This window comes from Cololabis saira, chromosome 11, assembly GCF_033807715.1.
Source record: "Cololabis saira isolate AMF1-May2022 chromosome 11, fColSai1.1, whole genome shotgun sequence".
NCBI lineage: Eukaryota > Metazoa > Chordata > Actinopteri > Beloniformes > Belonidae > Cololabis > Cololabis saira.
The window spans coordinates 14057267-14078115 of NC_084597.1; the positions used below are offsets into that span (position 1 = coordinate 14057267).

Below are 20849 nucleotides of genomic sequence, written 5' to 3' on the forward strand. Positions count from 1 at the left end.
GGCCATTTTGAACATTCTGAATTAATTGCGTAATTTTGGAGCAATATATGCCATTCCTTCGAGAGTTAATTCAGCCCGAACCGTATCGTGAACCCAGATGTGTTATACATCAAAATGTGCGTCTCCATCCTGCGACTACACGCATTACTTTTCTCTTTCGAAAGTGTTACCGTGGCGACGCTAGACGCCAACAAGCGCACCCCCCCTTCATCTGATTGGTCCATATTTGATAGTTCCCCAAAAGGCACCAAATTTGGCATGCAAGCCAGGCCTGGTGATAAATTTGATATTTCATGGTTTGCATTAATGGGCGTGGCAAAATGGCTCAACAGCGCCCCCCAGAAAACTTTGTGCCTCAAGCCCCACAATACGGTTTGACGTACATGCACGAAAATCGCTTCACACCTGTATCATGGCACAACTTAAAGAAAAGTCTCTTGGAGCCATGGCCGAAACCAAACAGGATGTCGGCCATTTTGAATAAATTGTGTCATTTTGGCGAAATTTATGCCATTCCTTCGGCAGTTAATTCAGCCCGAACCGTAACGTGCACCCAAGTGTGTTATACATCAAAATGTGCGTCTACATCCTGCGACACCACGCATTACTTTTCTCTTTCAAAAGTGTTACCGTGGCGACGCTAGACGCCAAAAGGCGCACCCCCCTTCAGGTGATTGGTCCATATTTGATAGTTCTCCAAAAGTCACCAAATTTTGCATGCAAGCCAGACTTGGCGATAAATTTGATATTTCATGGTTTGCATTAATGGGCGTGGTCTAACGGCTCAACAGCGCCCCCTAGAATACTTTTCTCTGCCATAACTTTTGAATGGTTTGACATAGGAAGTCGTGGGTGGTGTCATGGGACTCTGTAATGAGTCCTTGAGCTCCGTTGGCCTTAATTAGCCCCGCCCCTTCTTCTGATTGGTTGTCCCTTTTTTCTGTTATAACTTTTTAATGGTTTGACTCCCGCTTCCTGATTCAAACGTCTGCCGGCCCCGCCCCCCGACCAATCAGTGGCGAGTAGGGTGATGACGGCCCCGCCCCCCGACCAATCAGTGGCGAGTAGGGTGATGACGGCCCCGCCCCCCGACCAATCAGCTGTTGTAATGTGGTGACGTTAGAAACAGTCCCGTGCTCAGCCCGGTTAGAACCTCGTAGGAATGGTTACAGAAAAAGTAATAATAAAATAGTAGTGTTTTACTAATATTTATACCTTACAAATATTTAAAAAATTAGGAAAAAAAAGTTCTAGACATAATATCGCTATCTTGGTCTCTCCAAAGCCAGTAAGTCAAAGTGATGTATCAGCTGAGATATAGCTCAACCAGATCATTGCGGTCTTTGGTGCCGGTGGTTGGGAGTTCGAGCCTGGCAGGATGCTGAGATTTTTGTAAGCAAATTTTGTGTTTTTTTTACATCAAGATGTGCGTCTCTTTCCTGCGACGACGCACATTACTTCTCTCTTTCAAAAGTGTTACCGTGGCGACGCTAGACGTGAAAAAGCGCTCGTCCCCTTCATCTGATTGGTCCATATTTGATAGTTCTCCAAAAGTAATCAAATTTTGCATGCAAGTCAGACTTGGCGATACATTTGATATTTCATGGTTTGCATTAATGGGCGTGGCCTAACGGCTCAACAGCGCCCACCTAGAATACTTTTATCTGCCATAACTTTTGAATGGTTTGACATAGGAAGTTGTGGGTGGTGTCATGGGACTCAGTAATGAGTCCTTAAACTTCGTTGGCCTTAATTAGCCCCGCCCCTTCTTCTGATTGGTTGTCCCTTTTTTCTGCTATAACTTTTTAATGGTTTGACTCCCGCTTCCTGATTCAAACGTCTGCCGGCCCCGCCCCCCGACCAATCAGTGGCGAGTAGGGTGATGACAGCCCCGCCCCCCGACCAATCAGTGGCGAGTAGGGTGATGACGGCCCCGCCCCCCGACCAATCAGCTGTTGTAATGTGGTGACGTTAGAAATAGTCCCGTGCTCAGCCCGGTTAGAACCTCGGTGGAATGGTTACAGAAAAAGTAATAATAAAATAGTAGTGTTTTACTAATATTTATACCTTACAAATATTTTAAAAATTAGGAAAAAAAAGTTCCAGACATCATATCGCTATCTTGGTCTTTCCTAAGCCAGTAAGTCAAAGAGAGGTATCAGCTGAGATATAGCTCAACCAGATCATTGCGATCTTTGGTGCCGGTGGTTGGGAGTTTGAGCCTGACAGGAAGCTGAAATTTTTGTAAGCAAATTTTGTGTTTTTTTTACATCAAGATGTGCGTCTCTTTCCTGCGACGACGCACATTACTTTTCTCTTTCAAAAGTGTTACCGTGGCGACGCTAGACGTGAAAAAGCGCTCGTCCCCTTCATCTGATTGGTCCATATTTGATAGTTCTCCAAAAGTCACCAAATTTTGCATGCAAGCCAGGCCTGGTGATACATTTGATATTTAATGGTTTGCATTAATGGGCGTGGCCTAACGGCTCAACAGCGCCCCCTAGAATACTTTTCTCTGCCATAACTTTTGAATGGTTTGACATAGGAAGTTGTGGGTGGTGTCATGGGACTCTGTAATGAGTCCTTGACCTTCATTGGCCTGAACTAGCCCCGCCCCTTCCTCTGATTGGTTGTTCCTTTTTTCTGCTATAACTTTTGAATGGGTTGACATAGAGAGTCGTGGGTGGTGTCATTTCTGATATGCTTATGGGGGGCGGTGGACGTGAGTGCGAGGGCCCGTTCATCGCTGCTTGCAGCTTTAATTATTATTATTATTATTTTTCTGACGAAAGGAGGGCCTTTTTGCCCCCCTAAACGTGCCCAAAAAGTCACCAAATTTTGCACGCAAACCAGGCCTGGCGAAAAATTTGATATTTTATGGTTTGCATTAATGTGCGGGGCAAAATGGCTCAACAGCGCCCCCCGGAAAACTTTGTGCCTCAAGCCCCACGATACGGTTTGACCTACATGCACGAAAATCAGTACACACCTGTATCATTGCACAACTTAAAGAAAAGTCTCTTGGAGTCATGCCCGAAACCGAACAGGAAGTCGGCCATTTTGAATTAATCGTGTCACTTTGGCGCAATTTATGCCATTCCTTCGAGAGTTAATTCAGCCCGAACCGTATCGTGAACCCAGGTGTGTTATACATCAAAATGTGCGTCTCCATCCTGCGACTACACGCATTACTTTTCTCTTTCAAAAGTGTTACCGTGGCGACGCTAGAAGCCAAAAAGCGCACCCCCCCTTCATCTGATTGGTCCATATTTGATAGTTCCCCAAAAGGCACCAAATTTGGCATGCAAGCCAGGCCTGGCGATAAATTTGATATTTCATGGTTTGCATTAATGGGCGTGGCAAAATGGCTCAACAGCGCCCCCCGGAAAACTTTGTGCCTCAAGCCCCACAATACGGTTTGACGTACATGCACGAAAATCGCTACACACCTGTATCATGGCACAACTTAAAGAAAAGTCTCTTGGAGCCATGGCCGAAACCGAACAGGATGTCGGCCATTTTGAATAAATTGTGTCATTTTGGCAAAATTTATGCCATTCCTTCGGCAGTTAATTCAGCCCGAACCGTAACGTGCACCCAGGTGTGTTATACATCAAAATGTGCGTCTACATCCTGCGACTACACGCATTACTTTTCTCTTTCAAAAGTGTTACCGTGGCGACGCTAGACGCCAAAAGGTGCGCCCCCCCCTTCATGTGATTGGTCCATATTTGATAGTTCTCCAAAAGTCACAATATTTTGCATGCAAGCCAGACTTGGCGATAAATTTGATATTTCATGGTTTGCATTAATGGGCGTGGCCTAACGGCTCAACAGCGCCCCCTAGAATACTTTTATCTGCCATAACTTTTGAATGGTTTGACATAGAGAGTTGTGGGTGGTGTCATGGGACGCTGTAATGAGTCCTTAAGCTTCGTTGGCCTTAATTAGCCCCGCCCCTTCTTCTGATTGGTTGTCCCTTTTTTCTGCTATAACTTTTGAATGGTTTGACATAGGAAGTCATGGGTGGTATCATGGGACTCTGTAATGAGTTCTTAAGCTTCGTTGGCCTTAATTAGCCCCGCCCCTTCTTCTGATTGGTTGTTCCGATTTTCTGCTCTAACTTTGGAATGGTTTGACATAGAGAGTCCTGGGTGGTGTCATAAGATTCTGTATGGAGTCCTTGACCTTCATTGGCCTGAATTAGCCCCGCCCCTTTTTGTCATTGGTTGTCCCTTTTTTCTGCTAAAACATTTTAATTGTTTGACATAGGAAGTCGTGGGTGGTGTCATGGGACTCTGTAATGAGTCCTCAAGCTTCGTTGGCCTTAATTAGCCCCGCCCCTTCTTCTGATTGGTTGTCCCTTTTTTCTGCTATAACTTTTGAATGGTTTGACATAGGAAGTCGTGGGTGGTGTAATGGGACTCTGTAATGAGTCCTTAAGCTTCGTTAGCCTTAATTAGCCCCGCCCCTTCTTCTGATTGGTTGTCCCGATTTTCTGCTATAACTTTGGAATGGTTTGACATAGAGTCGTGGGTGGTGTCATCAGATTCTTTATGGAGCCCTTGACCTTCATTGGCTTAAATTAGCCCCGCCCCTTCTTCTGATTGGCTGTCCCTTTTTTCTGCTATAACTTTTGAATGGTTTGACATAGGAAGTCGTGGGTGGTGTCATGGGACTCTGTAATTAGTCCTTAAGCTTCGTTGGCCTTAATTAGCCCCGCCCCTTCTTCTGATTGGTTGTCCCGATTTTTTGCTATAACTTTGGAATGGTTTGACATAGAGAGTCGTGGGTGGTGTCATCAGATTCTGTATGGAGTCCTTGACCTTCATTGGCTTGAATTAGCCCCGCCCCTTCTTCTGATTGGTTGTCCCTTTTTTCTGCTATAACTTTTCAATGGTTTGACATAGGAAGTCGTGGGTGGTATCATTTCTGATACTTATGGGGGGCGGTGGCCGTGAGTGCGAGGGCCCGTTCATTGCTGCTTGCAGCTTTAATTATTATTATTATTTTTCTTCTGACAAAGTGATGGCCTTTTTGCCCCCCTTAACATGCCCAAAAAGTCACCAAATTTTGCACCCAAGTCAGGCCTGGCGAAAAATTTTATATTTAATGGTTTGCATTAATGGGCGTGGCAAAATGGCTCAACAGCGCCCCCTTGAAAACTTTGTGCCTCAAGCCCCACGATACGGTTTGACGTACATGCACGAAAATCGGTACACACCTGTATCATGGGACAACTTAAAGAAAAGTCTCTTGGCGTCATGCCCGAAACCGAACAGGAAGTCGGCCATTTTGAATAAATTGTGTCATTTTGGCGCAATTTATGCCATTCCTTCGAGAGTTAATTCAGCCCGAACCGTATCGTGAACCCAGATGTGTTATACATCAAAATGTGCGTCTCCATCCTGCGACTACACGCATTACTTTTCTCTTTCAAAAGTGTTACCGTGGCGACGCTAGACGCCAACAAGCGCACCCCCCCTTCATCTGATTGGTCCATATTTGATAGTTCCCCAAAAGGCACCAAACTTGGCATGCAAGCCAGGCCTGGCGATAAATTTGATATTTCATGGTTTGCATTAATGGGCGTGGCAAAATGGCTCAACAGCGCCCCCCGGAAAACTTTGTGCCTCAAGCCCCACAATACGGTTTGACGTACATGCACGAAAATCGCTACACACCTGTATTATGGAAAAACTTAAAGAAAAGTCTCTTGGAGCCATGGCCGAAACCGAACAGGATGTCGGCCATTTTGAATAAATTGTGTCATTTTGGCGAAATTTATGCCATTCCTTCGGCAGTTAATTCAGCCCGAACCGTAACGTGCACCCAGGTGTGTTATACATCAAAATGTGCGTCTCCATCCTGCAACACCACGCATTACTTTTCTCTTTCAAAAGCGTTACCGTGGCGACGCTAGACGCCAACAAGTGCACCCCCCCTTCATCTGATTGGTCCATATTTGATAGTTCTCCAAAAGTCACCAAATTTTGCATGCAAGCCAGACTTGGCGATAAATTTGATATTTCATGGTTTGCATTAATGGGCGTGGCCTAACGGCTCAACAGCGCCCCCTAGAATACTTTTCTCTGCCATAACTTTTGAATGGTTTGACATAGGAAGTTGTGGGTGGTGTCATGGGACTCTGTAATGAGTCCTTAAGCTTCGTTGGCCTGAATTAGCCCCGCTCCTTCTTCTGATTGGTTGTCCCTTTTTTCTGCTATAACTTTTTAATTGTTTGACATAGGAAGTTGTGGGTGGTGTCATGGGACTCTGTAATGAGTCCTTAAGCTTCGTTGGCCTTAATTAGCCCCGCCCCTTTTTCTGATTGGTTGTCCCGATTTTCTGCTATAACTTTGGAATGGTTTGACATAGAGAGTCGTGGGTGGTGTCATCAGATTCTGTATGGAGTCCTTGACCTTCATTGGCCAGAATTAGCCACGCCCCTCCTTCTGATTGGTTGTCCCTATTTTCTGCTATAACTTTTGAATGGTTTGACATAGAGAGTCGTGGGTGGTGTCATTTCTGATACGCTTATGGGGGGCGGTGGCCGTGAGTGCGAGGGCCCGTTCATCGCTGCTTGCAGCTTTAATTATTATTATTATTTTTCTGACGAAAGGAGGGCCTTTTTGCCCCCCTAAACGTGCCCCAAAAGTCACCAAATTTTGCACCCAAGCCAGGCCTGGCGAAAAATTTGATATTTAATGGTTTGCATTAATGGGCGTGGTAAAATGGCTCAACAGCGCCCCCTTGAAAACTTTGTGCCTCAAGCCCCACGATACGGTTTGACGTACATGCACGAAAATCAGTACACACCTGTATCATGACGCAACTTAAAGAAAAGTCTCTTGTAGTCATGCCCGAAACCGAACAGGATGTCGGCCATTTTGAATTGGTCGTGTCATTTTGGCGAAATTTATGCCATTCCTTCGGCAGTTAATACGGCCCGAACCGTAACGAGCCCCCAAGTGTGTTATACATCAAAATGTGCGTCTCCATCCTCCGACACCACGCATTACTTTTCTCTCTCAAAAGCGTTACCGTGGCGACGCTAGACGCCAAAAAGCGCGCCCACCCTTCATCTGATTGGTTCAGACAGAAAAAACTTTGCGCCTCAAGCCCCATAATACGCTTTGACGTACATGAACGAAAATCAGTACACTTATTTATCATGTCTTTACTTAAAGAAAAGTCTCTTGGCGCCATGGCCGAAACCGAACAGGAAGTCGGCCATTTTGAACATTCTTAATTAATCGCGTAATTTTGGAGCAATATATGCCATTCCTTCGAGAATTAATACGGCCCGAACCGTAACGTGCACCCAAATGTGTTATACATCAAAATGTGCGTCTCCATCCTGCGACTACGTGCATTACTTTTCTCTTTCAAAAGTGTTACCGTGGCGACGCTAGACGCCAACAAGCGCACCCCCCTTCATTTGATTGGTCCATATTTGATAGTTCCCCAAAAGGCACCAAATTTTGCATGCAAGCCAGGCATGGCGATAAATTTGATATTTCATGGTTTGGATTAATGGGCGTGGCAAAATGGCTCAACAGCGCCCCCCGGAAAACTTTGTGCCTCAAGCCCCATAATACGGTTTGACGTACATGCACGAAAATCGCTACACACCTGTATCATGGCACAACTTAAAGAAAAGTCTCTTGGAGCCATGGCTGAAACCGAACAGGAAGTCGGCCATTTTGAAATCTGATTGGTCCATATTTGATAGTTCTCCAAAAGTCACCAAATTTTGCATGCAAGACAGACTTGGCGATAAATTTGATATTTCATGGTTTGCATTAATGGGCGTGGCCTAACGGCTCAACAGCGCCCCCTAGAATACTTTTCTGTGCCATAACTTTTGAATGGTTTGACATAGGAAGTTGTGGGTGGTGTCATGGGATTCTGTAATGAGTCCTTAAGCTTCGTTGGCTTGAAATAGCCCCGCCCCTTCTTCTGATTGGTTGTCCCTTTTTTCTGCTATAACTTTTGAATGGTTTGACATAGGAAGTCGTGGGTGGTGTCATGGGACTCTGTAATGAGTTCTTAAGCTTCGTTGGCCTTAATTAGCCCCGCCCCTTCTTCTGATTGGTTGTCCCGATTTTCTGCTATAACTTTGGAATGGTTTGACATAGAGAGTCGTGGGTGGTGTCATCAGATTCTGTATGGAGTCCTTGACCTTCATTGGCCTGAATTAGCCCCGCCCCTTCTTCTGATTGGTTGTCCCTTTTTTCTGCTATAACTTTTGAATGGTTTGACATTGGAAGTCGTGGGTGGTGTCTTTTCTGATATGCTTATGGGGGGCGGTGGCCGTGAGTGCGAGGGCCCGTTCATCGCTGCTTGCAGCTTTAATTGTATGTTGTTTCTTCTAAAAAGATCAATAAAAAAAAAAAAAAAAAAAAAATTATATACTCCGATACTGATTTTTGCAATATGAAGGTCTTTTGTTCCTGCTCAAGCACCCACAGTGTAAATTTTGGATTGGGTTCAACCTGAAAGTAACATAAATTGCAGTTCCTAAACTGAGTGAGTCACTCTCCATTGACTCCCATGTTAAAATTTCCACCTTTGCAGCAAAAGTAAACTTATTTACAGCCTAGTTTAAAATGAATGCTTTGGTCTCAATAGCTAGATTTCAGATCTGTGACAACTGTGGTGAGGGTGATTTTTTTTTTTGGACCATGTTAGGTGAATTTACAAGAAGCAATAAATATATATACAATATGGGGCATAAACTTTTAAATGGCTTGGCCAATGGTTAATCATCACTTTCTTATCAATCATCGTCATGTTTGGAAGCTTAGCAAAGCAATAAGCAGCTTGTACTAATCCAGTGTTGGCTGAAAACATTTCTGTTGTTTCTTCTTCTTTTTTGCTACCAAAACAATATCAGAAATTAAATATTTTGCAGCAGACATATCTGGGAGCCCCGCAGCTCCTCCAGCTGGTAGCCAGAGCTAACATTGATTAGCATACGGTGGGCATGTTCTGTTTCTGTCATGAAGCACTAGGAAAACAATAATTTTAAACTCCTCTTTAATTTTTTTTTAATTTAAAAAAAAGGGAACAAAGGTAAAACAAACAACCTTTACAACCCTTCAAATAAAAATAATGCTTCATTCTGAGCAGCATGAATAAGGCTGTTGTCATAAAGCTTGAAACAATTTAAGTTTAACAGCACTGTTACAATGTAAAATGGGTGGTGCAGGCCAGCCACGTCAAAAGCATTTCCCTATTCCCTATGCATACTTATTGGGTTTTCCAATGCAAATGAAGAGTGTTTCCTTGCCAAAGGACACCAATAGGAAGGACCCATCCTACTTGGGGAATATTTTTTGACTTTGAGATGCACCTTGTGACTGTTTCTCACCTGCAGCCATCAGGACCAAGCGAATGGAAGCCAGCCTTACACGTGTCACATTTCTCCCCCTGTACGCCAGGTCGACACACACACCTTCCTTCCACATCACATTGTAGACTCAGTGAGCCTGGGAGGGACAGTGGATGGATGGATCATGCATGCACAACAAGGAGAGGAGATAGTGAAAGAGAGAAATGAGGATCCAAGGCAAGAAGTCAAAAATATTTTCAGCAAATACAATCTTAAATATAAAACCCACAAAAGGTCCTTGGGGAGTACATGACACCGATCCATACATCATTAATAATTTCTCACTTTGGGGAACCAGATAACTTGAAAACGTTGAAATATTGTTCACAAATCCCAAAGATGAGGTTGTAAGAGCAGGACATAATCCTGCAGCAACACTGTAGTTGATATAGTGTAACTTTTGTTCTAAAAAAGAAAAAAAAAAAAATCAAAGATTTGTTGGGGAAGCCAGAGCCTGCCGGAGTCAAATACGACCTTTGATCAATTTAATGGCCTCTGTGAATCACTTTACAGTATTTACATGCAGATGACAAGACAGTGGATGTTTTTGTTCATTTCTGTTTGTTCCTTGTTATCCTGACAATAGGCGTCCTACATTTAAAATCCATCCACCTAATATTAAACATTACTAAAAGAATTATGAGGTTTTTTGATAATGTTCAGGCGGTCAACTGGAACAACTGACAAAAGCACGACTGAAGTAATTATATTTGGTAAGACGTTCAAAGCATAAGCTAAAAGACACAATTTAAACAATGAATAATTAAAAAAAACACTCTGAGGGCATGTTTAGTGGCTAAGGTGTCACGATTCATGACATTTGTAAAATACATACACACTTATGGTCCACCATTGTACCTTGACAATTTAAACTTTTAATCAAATTTAATGTGATGGTGGAGTATAACTGGGATTTTAAATAATTAAACAATTAAAAGCTTTAAATTTGATTCTCACCGTTGATATTGCAGTTGCAGGGCAGGCAAGGCTCTTCTGGAGCTCTCCTGTAGTGGTTATCTCTGCAGCGCTCACAGTGGGGCCCATCAGTGTTGTCTCTGCAGCTCATACAACGCCCCCCACTGCCAGTGCTCCTGTACTGCTCCATGTCAAACGCACACTCCTCTGATCTCCCGCTGCAGTTACACTCTGAAAGGGGTGGAAGGAGGGCAATAACAGGGATGAGGCAAGAGGTCAGGTCAGGAGGGATGTGAGGAAACAGGAAAAGAAATTAGATGGCAAAAAATCATTTGAGGTAAACAGAGACAGAAATAGATGAAGAGAACACACACAATTTGTGTGAGAGATTATGTGTTCTGGGATTGGATCATAATTTAGAGGCTCGTTGCTAATCTCATTTCACACATGCATAATGAGGAGCCAATCGGCTGTCAGGGGGCACTTAGATAACAGTAATTCATGTTTTATACAAGAGCAAATTACTCAGCTGATAACGCACCATCACAGGCCTCATACCCCTCTATCAAATCCCTCCTTAGTTCACCATTTACCCTGAGGGGGGACTTTGGTGAAATTGCCCATTTTATTATGAATAAAGCACTCTGTTGTGCTGAAAATAACCATACGATTACTCTTTCCTTTTAATAAGAACTCTCACCAGCACTCAACTAACTTAATCATTTGTTTCAAAACCTAATGTTGGATCACTGGCACAGAACTTTCAAGAAAATTCAACATTTCAGATGGCGTAAATCGCGCTCTGTAAATGAACTAATGAGAATAGATAAAAGCCCATACAGAAACCAAAATCTGTTGCCCTCTCCTACCTACATAATGATGATACAGAGTTTTTATTAAAGAGACAAGTAATTAAATACTCCAGTATAAACATCAGCACCTTTCTATAAGCTTTTTTTTCCCCACCGTACAATTAAAAGCATGACATTTGCTCAGTTTTTCGATAATGCCTTTCCTGCAGTCTTTGGTCATTCATACAGGTGGAAGAGAGGAAGCTCAGCACCACATTACAGACTCATTTGAATGGTATCAGCATCACTGAATAGAACAATATGTTACAGTGTGTAAACTGTTTCCCCAACACACAGATACCAATTTGGCACAGTGACTACCTCTGCGGCTGACTCAGTGGCACATCAGTAAAAGTCACACAGAACTTTGAAAGTAGATGCCACTGCACAAGCGAGGTGCATCACTTACCTTGACGGGCAGTGTCAAATTCTTTATACTGTATCATGAGAGCTGCAAATGTATAATTATTACAGTGCCAGCCTGTGCCTCAGTGAAATGAAGTTGTGCAGTAATCATATTTGTGCAATGGTTGCAGTTCATGGTGAACATGCCAACCAAGGATAGCATCATTAGTTAGGACCATAAGGATCATTGTAGAACAACGCTGTTAGCAAATCTGGCCACCCTTTGTGTCCAATGCCAAGCAATAATCTGAATATGGTTTAGGTTTCTGAAGTGTAATTGCTTCAGAATGCACAATTTACACCACCTCTTGAGACAGTACACCCGCCATTGTTTCAGAGTAGCAATTTAAGGGTGGGCCAAGCAATTCTACCTGATATGGCCATACCATTTGCTAGCTGCCCATCTTATGACTAGACTGTCAGCTGACTAGACACTGTAAAAACTGGGTGTTCAGCCAAGGCTGGAACTGTTGGCTGGAAGTTGGCTGGAAGTCATAGCTGCAGCTATAGAACAAGACTATAATAGTTAGTCTCAAATAGGGATGTCCCGATCAGGTTTTTTTGCCCCCGAGTCCGAGTCCTTTGATTTTGAGGACCTGCCGATACCGAGTCCCGATCCGATACTTTTATAAAACAATAAAAAATGAAGAAGAGAAAAGAAAATTATGCAGGATGACCCTTTTATTATATTTTAACATGTGTACTGTAAACTGAGCACATAGAAGGTAGGCAGCTTGAACATTCTTAAGTCAGTATAAAAAAAATGTATTTTCTTTTTTTTTTTTTTTTTTTTTTTTAGCATAGGGCTGCTTCAGCTTCAAAACAAACAGGCGTGCTCTGCGCGCATGCAGTGTATGGCTGCCGCTCCGAGCCCACTACTCCACGTGTGCGTTGATTTATGGTCCCGCGTCACACCAACGCAGAGCCTTCCGCGACGCGGGACCATAATGTCGGCGCCGCAGCTCCGCTTCAGTCCTGGGGCCTCATCTATAAAGCTTGCTTGCGCAGAAAAAGCGCCTGAAAGTTGCGGAAGCCACCATCTATGCAAAGCCTCGGATCTAAAAAGAAAAAACTAACCGATGGCTGCCGCTCCAAGCCCACTACTCCACGCCGAAGAGGAAAAAAGAAAGTGTTCTGATTACTACCGTATATAACAATTGCGTTCATAAGGATAAAGTTTTTAAAAAAAATAAAAATTAAAGAAATTGTCTCTTCTCCCCGTGTGTGTCTGCCTGTCATGCACGGGTACTTGGGCGCATGTTGTTTACTTTTAAGCCGGAATTATGGTTCTGCGTCACACCAACGCAGAGCCTACGCCGTAGGGTCTGGCGTAGGGTGCGCGTCGCCGCGAACCCTACGCTGTAGACTTTTTTATTTCTTATAAGTATCTCATAGGCATCATTTTTGTCCATTGTTCCTGTAGTTTCTTGTGCTGGCCCCCTTTTTTTGCAAGGCTTTTCTCCCACTAGGAGTTTTTACCTGCCATTGTTTATGTAATAATTGCTCATGTTCTGGGTTTCTGGAAGCGTCTAGAGACCACTTTGTTGTATTAGACGCTATACAAATAAAATTGAATTTAATTTAATTTAATTGAACTGCCCTTTACGCTCTGAATCTGTTTTTTACACCACAGAGAAAGACATATGCTAATGCATTGCATGCATTCTTTGAGGAACATTGTTTTTCAGTGATTCCTACATTTTCTCATGCATTTAGACTTAGACTTAGACAGACTTTATTTGTCATTCCCGGATTTGCATTGGAAATTGAATTTCAATGCAATGGCAATGTGGCACAGTGAGTATGTCATATTTACAGTTAGATAAATAAATAAATAAAGTAAGAAGTATAGTATATTTACATAGTGCAGATACAAATATTTGGATGTGATAACATATAGTCCATATGTAACGTATGTTTCACAGCAGTATGGCAGATGGATCCTGAGTGAGTGAAGTACTCATGTGTAGGTGGGGTGGGGGCATGGTTAACGAGAGAGTGTTCAGTAGTCTTATGGGATGTGGTAAGAAGCTGTTTGTGAGTCTGGCTGTTCTGCTCCGCAGGCTGCCGAATCTTCTTTCAGACGCCAGCATTGAGAACAGTCTGTGGTGGGGGGCTCAAGTGATGGGCTCAGTCAGCCCAGACTGAGAGGGAGTTCATAAGGATCATTTCTATAGTTCCTCTGTAGAAGGTGGTGAGAATGGGAGGGGGAAGATGTGCTCTCCTCATCCGTCACAGAAAGTGCAGGCACTGCTGGGCCCTCTTTACATGAGAGTCAGTGTGGTTTGACCAGGTGAGAGACACAGTTATCAGCGTTCCCAGGAACCTAATGCTGCTGACGATCTCAAGTGCCGAGTTGTTGACAGTGAGAGGAGTGTGGCTGGGCTGGTTCTTCTTGAAGTCCACAATATTCTCTTTTGTTTTAGAGACATTCAGAATCAGGTTGTTGGTTACACACCAGCCTGCCACATGTTTTATCTCCTCTTTGTAGTCCTGCTCGTCATTGTTCCTGATGAGCGCCACTACTGTCATGTCATCTGGAAATCCAGCAGCCAGTTGCACAGGTGGTTGCTGAATCCAATGTGGGGGGCAGTTTATTTATCAGGTGTTGTGGGATGATCATGTGAAATGCGGAGCTGAAGTCCAGAAAGAGCGTCCGCACACGTGTGTTTTTCCCTTCTAGATCTTCTAGGCTCCGATGCAGCGTAGAGGAGATGGCATCTTCCGTGGAACGGTTAGGGTGATACGCTAACTGGTGTGGGTCGAATGTTGAGGGGAGTCTGGAAACCAAGTGATTCTTTACCAGCCGCTCAAAGCACTTCATCATGATGTGTGTGATTGCTACGGGGCGGTAGTCATTAAGGGAGGTGTTTGTGTTTTTCTTTGGTACTGTTATGATAGTGGCAGACTTGAAGCAGGATGGTACCACCGCCTGATGCAATGAGGCGTTGAAGATGTCTGTGACAACCACAGTCAAATGGTCAGTACATTCCTTCTGCACCTTTCCTGGTATGTTGTCAGGTCCAGCTGCTTTCCGGGTGTTGACATTTGTCAGAGTTCTACAGACATCAGCTGGGTCCAGACAGAATAACTGCTCATCTGGGTGACCATTGGTTTTTACTGGGGTGATCCATATGATGTTAGTGGGGTCGTTGAAGAGGTCCTGCACGTTTTGTCCATGAGCCCGCTTAACCAGTCTAATGGCCCGGATCAGGTTAGCTCTAGCTGTCTTCAAAGCCACCATGTCACCTGACTGGAACGCCTCTTTCCTTGTCTTCATCTTTGCGCGTACCTCACTAGACATCCAAGAGCCCCTTTCACACAGCCAGTTCGAGGCGGGAACGTTGCGCCTTTAAGCCGCCTCGCTGTTCTGTGTGAAAGTCACGGAGGCGGAATGGGGGGGCCAAGTGGCCCCACCAATAAGCCGGCAGCGGAGGTAGTCACAGAGCCGTCACAGAGACGAAACGGGGTCTGTGTGAATGACACAGCCGGCATGCCGCTGACATGACGGTCGGACTGACGCTGTCGTCACGCCTCTGATTGCGGAACGCCGGCATGCTGTGTGAATTTACAGACGGGAGCGGCGTTATGCCGGCGTTGTATGGTTCTGTGTGAACCAACAAAGGCGGCGTATTGGCAGGACTTCTTTACACCAATATTGCGGAATCTCTGTGTGAAAGGGGCTAAGGTTTCTCATTGGCCCTTGTAGTGATGTTTTTGTCCACACTGTTGTGCTCCATGTATTTCTGGATATATACAGACACAGACTCTGCATACTACTCTATGGGCCCGATTTACTAAGATCCTAAATAAAGAGTACTAAATTGCGTGTGCACTGAAAAAGTTTGCACGTGCTGTTGTTGCGTGGTTTGCGGGTGATCAACTAAGATTGCAGGCACAATTGATAACAGGTGCAAACCTCAGTATTTAAATGAGGTGTTGCGTGTCTTACGGTTTGCGAGCGCAAACTTTGCGCCATGGAGAGTCTGGATGGAAAGCACAGTCACAAGTCACAAGTGCAAAATGAAATTTGACGAGTTGGAGTTAGAGATATTAGTGGAAGAGGCAAATTGTTGTGCCGTATTCAGCACCCCTGCCGTGAAAAGCACCCCCTCGTATATTCAATGATAAGTAGACCAAGAAAAAAAACAACACACTGACACTTCAATATATTTATATATACACACTCACACAAACACATACTTAGGAGTTTATATTATATATATTTACAAATATTATGGAAGACAACACAGTAAGCAGGCTTGTAACGCCCGCCAATGTAATAATGCCCGCAAACGTAATAAACCACAAACGTAATAAAAATATGCAGTTTTTAATGTAATAATCCTGCAAATGTAATACATTTCCCACAAACGTAATAGTCGCTGCCTACTACAAACGTAACACGCGATTTCCCACAAATGTAATAACTATTACGTTTGCTTAGTTTGTTTTGGTTTAATCAATTTGTGCAAATGGAGGAGGAGGAGATACCTCATCTCATCATGCGCTTCGGGTTTGCGCGATTCGGGTTTAGGAGCGCACCTTCCATGAGAGAGACGCAACAACTGTTTGTCTGTTTTGGAGGTGGCAAAGACAAAGAATAGATATTTCCTCACAAAGACTGTTACACTGGATATTTGCGAGTGCATTACCCAGACCTATGGTGTGCCCAAATTCAGAGCGCACATAGCGCACTGAGCAGAGAGCGCTTTGCCACCTCGGTGGCAAAGCTGTATTCTGGGGTGCCAATGACGTGATCTGTAGTTTGCATTATTCGTTTTGGAATACTCAATTTAGATATATACTGCATGGGATTTGGACTCAGAATAATGGCTGTACACAAGTATTTACAGCTGATAATGAATCACTGTGAATACATCAATGTCAGTTACGTGTATTGAATGGATGGATGACAACTAAAAGCGTAATCAGACAAGCTTTTCAGTGTTATTTTGGACATAGACTAACATGACAGCTCGGACATCATTTTTAATCATCTCTCCAGTCTTGATGCTCCGGTCAGCTCGAGACAATTGTCTCCAACTGACCGTGGCATGCCGTGGCAATTATAGCCATTATTCTGAGTCCAAATCCCATGCAGTGTATATATCTAAATTGAGTATTCCAAAACGAATAATGCAAACTAGTAGATCACGTCATTGGCGCACAATAAGAAACACTTTTTTCTCCATGAAAACACGTGATTTATTTTTTATCACAAATAAAAAAAATTAAGATGCCTCCTGTGGCAACCTTTTGCTGAATAATACTCGATTTAACATTCAAATAAAATATTTCTCCTTTTGCATGTGGAGAATCCTCACCACAATAGTAATGCTGTGCAGATTAGCACCTTCCTTTCGAACGTATTAAATACAGACGCAATCACAATCCCCGCAAAAACTTTCAGGCTTGGTAAATCTCATTGCGCGTGGTAAATGGACCAATTTGCATTTTCCCCTCCCAGTATTTAGCGCGTTCTGCCGGGTACGCCCCATATTGATTATTCATCAGGGCAAAAGTACTAAATGAATAGCATGTGTTATTTTGCGCACGCTATTCTTTGCACGCTGTTAGTAGATCAGCTTGCACCTTGGTTTGCGGGTGCTGTCAAGTTTGCACACACGCAAACCTTTAGTAAATCAGGCCCTATGTGCTCGGCAGCTGATTTAAACATGTCCCAATCCATGCGTCCATGGCTCCTGCAGGCCGGACCCTCACCTGCTTCACAGTGGGCTTATTTCTGATGAGCAGATGCTTGTATGCAGGAATTACCATCACAGAGATATGGTAATTCCTGAAGATTCCTAAAGACTCAACCTTTCATGAAAACTTTTTTTTTTCTTTTGTCACTAGTTATTTGGGTTTATAATAAATTAAACCAAAACGAATGAGCTCTCTAGCGTATCTCTCCGTTGCCTTGAACAGGCTGTGTGCAGCAAAATGTGCTGCAATTCCGGGCCCAAATTTGCCGCGCTGTCCTGTGGATGTGACGTCACATGACGCTGCATGCGCGTTCTCCCCGTTCTCCCGTGCCGGCTTCGCTGTTGGCTGCAGTACCCCCGACGGCCGTCGTGGGGAAGGTGGCGCTAATGAGTCTCATTTCTTAAAAGGAGCCTCATGCTCCTTTAAGATGTCACTGTCGGTTTTCTGTCACCTTTGGGCAGATGTCTGTCCTTCTTATTATGTTGCTAAGAAAACTAATTTTATTTAATTTTTACTGCTGGTTTGTTTACTGTCAAAGGAGCTTATATTAATTTGATGTCTGTGAGTTCGGTGGATTAACTGATCTGGGATTTATTAGCTTGGCTCATAGGCTGCCGGTGAGAAAGTTTGCCTCTGGCAAAAGAGAAGTAACATCTATCAGAAACAAAAACTAATGTGAACTACAAAGTTGTCCCAATATATGTGATCTTCTCTCAGCGAGATGCCAACTTGACTGATGCTGTTCATTGGAGCGACACGTTGATATTGGACAGGAGGAAGCCTCACCTCCTAATAGATGAATATTTATACAAATCTAAACTAAAATTAAAAATAACCTTACTCTCTGAGCTTTAAGTTGATATCCAAGATGTTTGTTTGTTAAAATAGCATACATTCAAAAATGTGTTTTCTAAAGCAAATCTATGACCTAAAGCAAATGTATTCATGGTCACAGAGGTCCAATGGAGCATCTCCAGCTGTCAGTGGGCGAAAGTCAGAGTAAACCCTGGACAGGTTTCCAGTTCATCACAATGCCAAATGCGTGACATGTCGTTTTAACAGTTGATCTACTTTACATAAAAGTTATCATGTTATGTTTCATGTTGTGTAACATCTGAATGCAGCAGAAAATTATTGCATTCAGTCCATATAGTTCAGAATCATAAACTAAATTAACCCTCTACATCAGGTTTTCTGTCGAGTGCTTTTCAAGCTTCTTTTTCATCTTAGTGCATGGTGCCATGTTAGTGGGAATGGACAGCACCTAACACCAGTTAATCCACCAACTGGAAAATGGGAATGATAAGCAGGCCGGGAGACCAAGGTGAAATCCACCTCCTTTAACGTGAAATAATGTTATCACGCATTTATTCTGTTGAACCTGTCAAAACATCCTTGTTTCAAATGCCGCTACCAGAACAAAATTGGCCTATATATATAGTACGTACACACACACACACACACACACACACACACACACACACACACACACACACACACACACACACACACACACACACACACACACACACACACACACACACACACACACACACACACACACACACACACACACTGGTGGACACTGACTTGCTTTTGGAGTCACCATCTAGGCCCCCAGTATTTAATTGTGGAACTGCAGTTTTCTTTGGTTTGGGATGTTTCAGATGAGAAACCTGAACGTAGCCCCTTGGTCAGAATCTACAGTAACGTGTACACCTTCACTTATGGTTACCAGAAAAGAAAATATGATTATGCCGGATTTGCAAGGGATGCTTTGTGAACTCACAGTGAACTAGTGATTTGTCCAGGGCTAATCTCTAACCTCGCTTGAAAAAGGGTGGGATAAGCTCTATCAAATTACGGTGATCATGAAAAAGGAAGAGTCAAGTGTGTATATAATGGATGAATGGTGGGTAAACTCAAATTATAAAAGTTGCAGGCCTGGCGAAAAATGTGATATTTAATGGTTTGCATTAATGGGCGTGGCCTAATGGCTCAACAGCGCCCCCTAGAAAACTTTGTGCCTCAAGCCCCACAATACGGTTTGACGTACATGCATGAAAATCGGTACACACCTGTATCATGTCGCAACTTAAAGAAAAGTCTCTTGGCACCATGGCCGAAACCGAACAGGAAGTCGGCCATTTTGAATTAATCGTGTAATTTTTCCGCAATTTATGCCATTTCTTCAGCCGCTTCTTAACCCGAAACGTAACATGCACCCAGGTGTGTGTTATACATCAAAATGTGCGTCTTGATCCTGCGACGATGCGCATTACTTTTCTCATTCAAAAGCGTTACCGTGGCGACAATAGACGCCAAAAAGCACGCCCCCCCCCCCTTCATCTGATTGGTGCATATTTGATAGTTCCTACTTTCTGCCGTAGCTTTTGAATGGTTTGACATAAAGACTCGTGGGTGGTGTCATCGGACTCGGTTTTCAGTCCTTGAACATAATTGGTGCAGATTAGCCCCGCCCCTTCTTCTGATTGGTCAAAATTTGATAGTCCCTATTCTCTCCCATAACTTTTGAATGGTTTGACATAGAGAATCGTGGGTGGTGTCATCTGACTCGGTTTTGAGTACTTGACTTTCATTGGCATGAATTAGCTCCGGCCCTTCTTCTGATTGGTCGATATTTAATAGATCCTATTTTCTGGCATAACTTTTGAATGGTATGACATACAGAGTTGTGGGTGGTGTCATCGGACTCAGTTTTGACTCCTGCACCTCAATTGATGCAAATCCTACATGCAAGTCATACAAGCGCTTCCACTGCAGCACGCCTGAATGTGTACAAAGGTGCGAGGGCCCGTTCATCGCTGTTTGCAGCTTTAATTAGGGCCCGAGCACCTTCAGTGCGAAGGCCCTATTGTATCTGTAGGAATTTTTCTTTTTTCTTTCTTTCTTTCTTTCTTCTGACGAAAGGAGGGCCTTTTTGCCCCCCTAAACGTGCCCAAAAAGTCACCAAATTTTGCATGCAAGTCAGGCCTGGTGAAAAATTTGATATTTAATGGTTTACATTAATGGGCGTGGCAAAATGGCTCAACAGCGCCCCCCGGAAAACTTTGTGCCTCAAGCCCCACAATACGGTTTGACGTACATGCACGAAAATCGCTACACACCTGTATCAGTACACAACTTAAAGAAAAGTCTCTTGGCGACATGGCCGAAACCGAACAGGAAGTCAGCCATTTTGAATTAATCGTGTCACTTTGGCGCAATTTATGACATTCCTTCGGCAGTTAATACGGCCCGAACCGTAACGTGCCCCCAAGTGTGTTATACATCAAAACGTGCGTCTCCATCCTGCGACAACACGCATTACTTTTCTCTTTCAAAAGCGTTACCGTGGCGACGCTAGACGCCACAAAGCACGCCCACCCTTCATCTGGTTGGTTCAGACAGAAAAAACTTTGCGCCTCAAGCCCCATAATACGGTTTGACGTACATGAACGAAAATCGGTACACACCTGTATCATGTCGCAACTTAAAGAAAAGTCTCTTGGTGCCATGGCCGAAACCGAACAGGAAGTCGGCCATTTTGAACATTCTGAATTAATCGCGTA

The 20849-nt window shown here is 43.7% G+C and overlaps 1 protein-coding gene across 1 annotated transcript in view; it reads right to left on the minus strand.

Moving 5' to 3' along the window:
* The window catches only part of lamc3 (laminin, gamma 3), a 265101-nt gene that overhangs the window by 141895 nt on the left and 102357 nt on the right, over positions 1 to 20849 (minus strand). Inside the window, exons 5-6 of the mRNA XM_061733782.1 lie at positions 10355 to 10543; positions 9377 to 9494 (exon numbers count right to left, since the gene is read on the minus strand). Coding sequence (XP_061589766.1) covers positions 9377 to 9494; positions 10355 to 10543 — 307 coding nt within the window. The remainder of the gene's footprint in view (positions 1 to 9376; positions 9495 to 10354; positions 10544 to 20849) is intronic.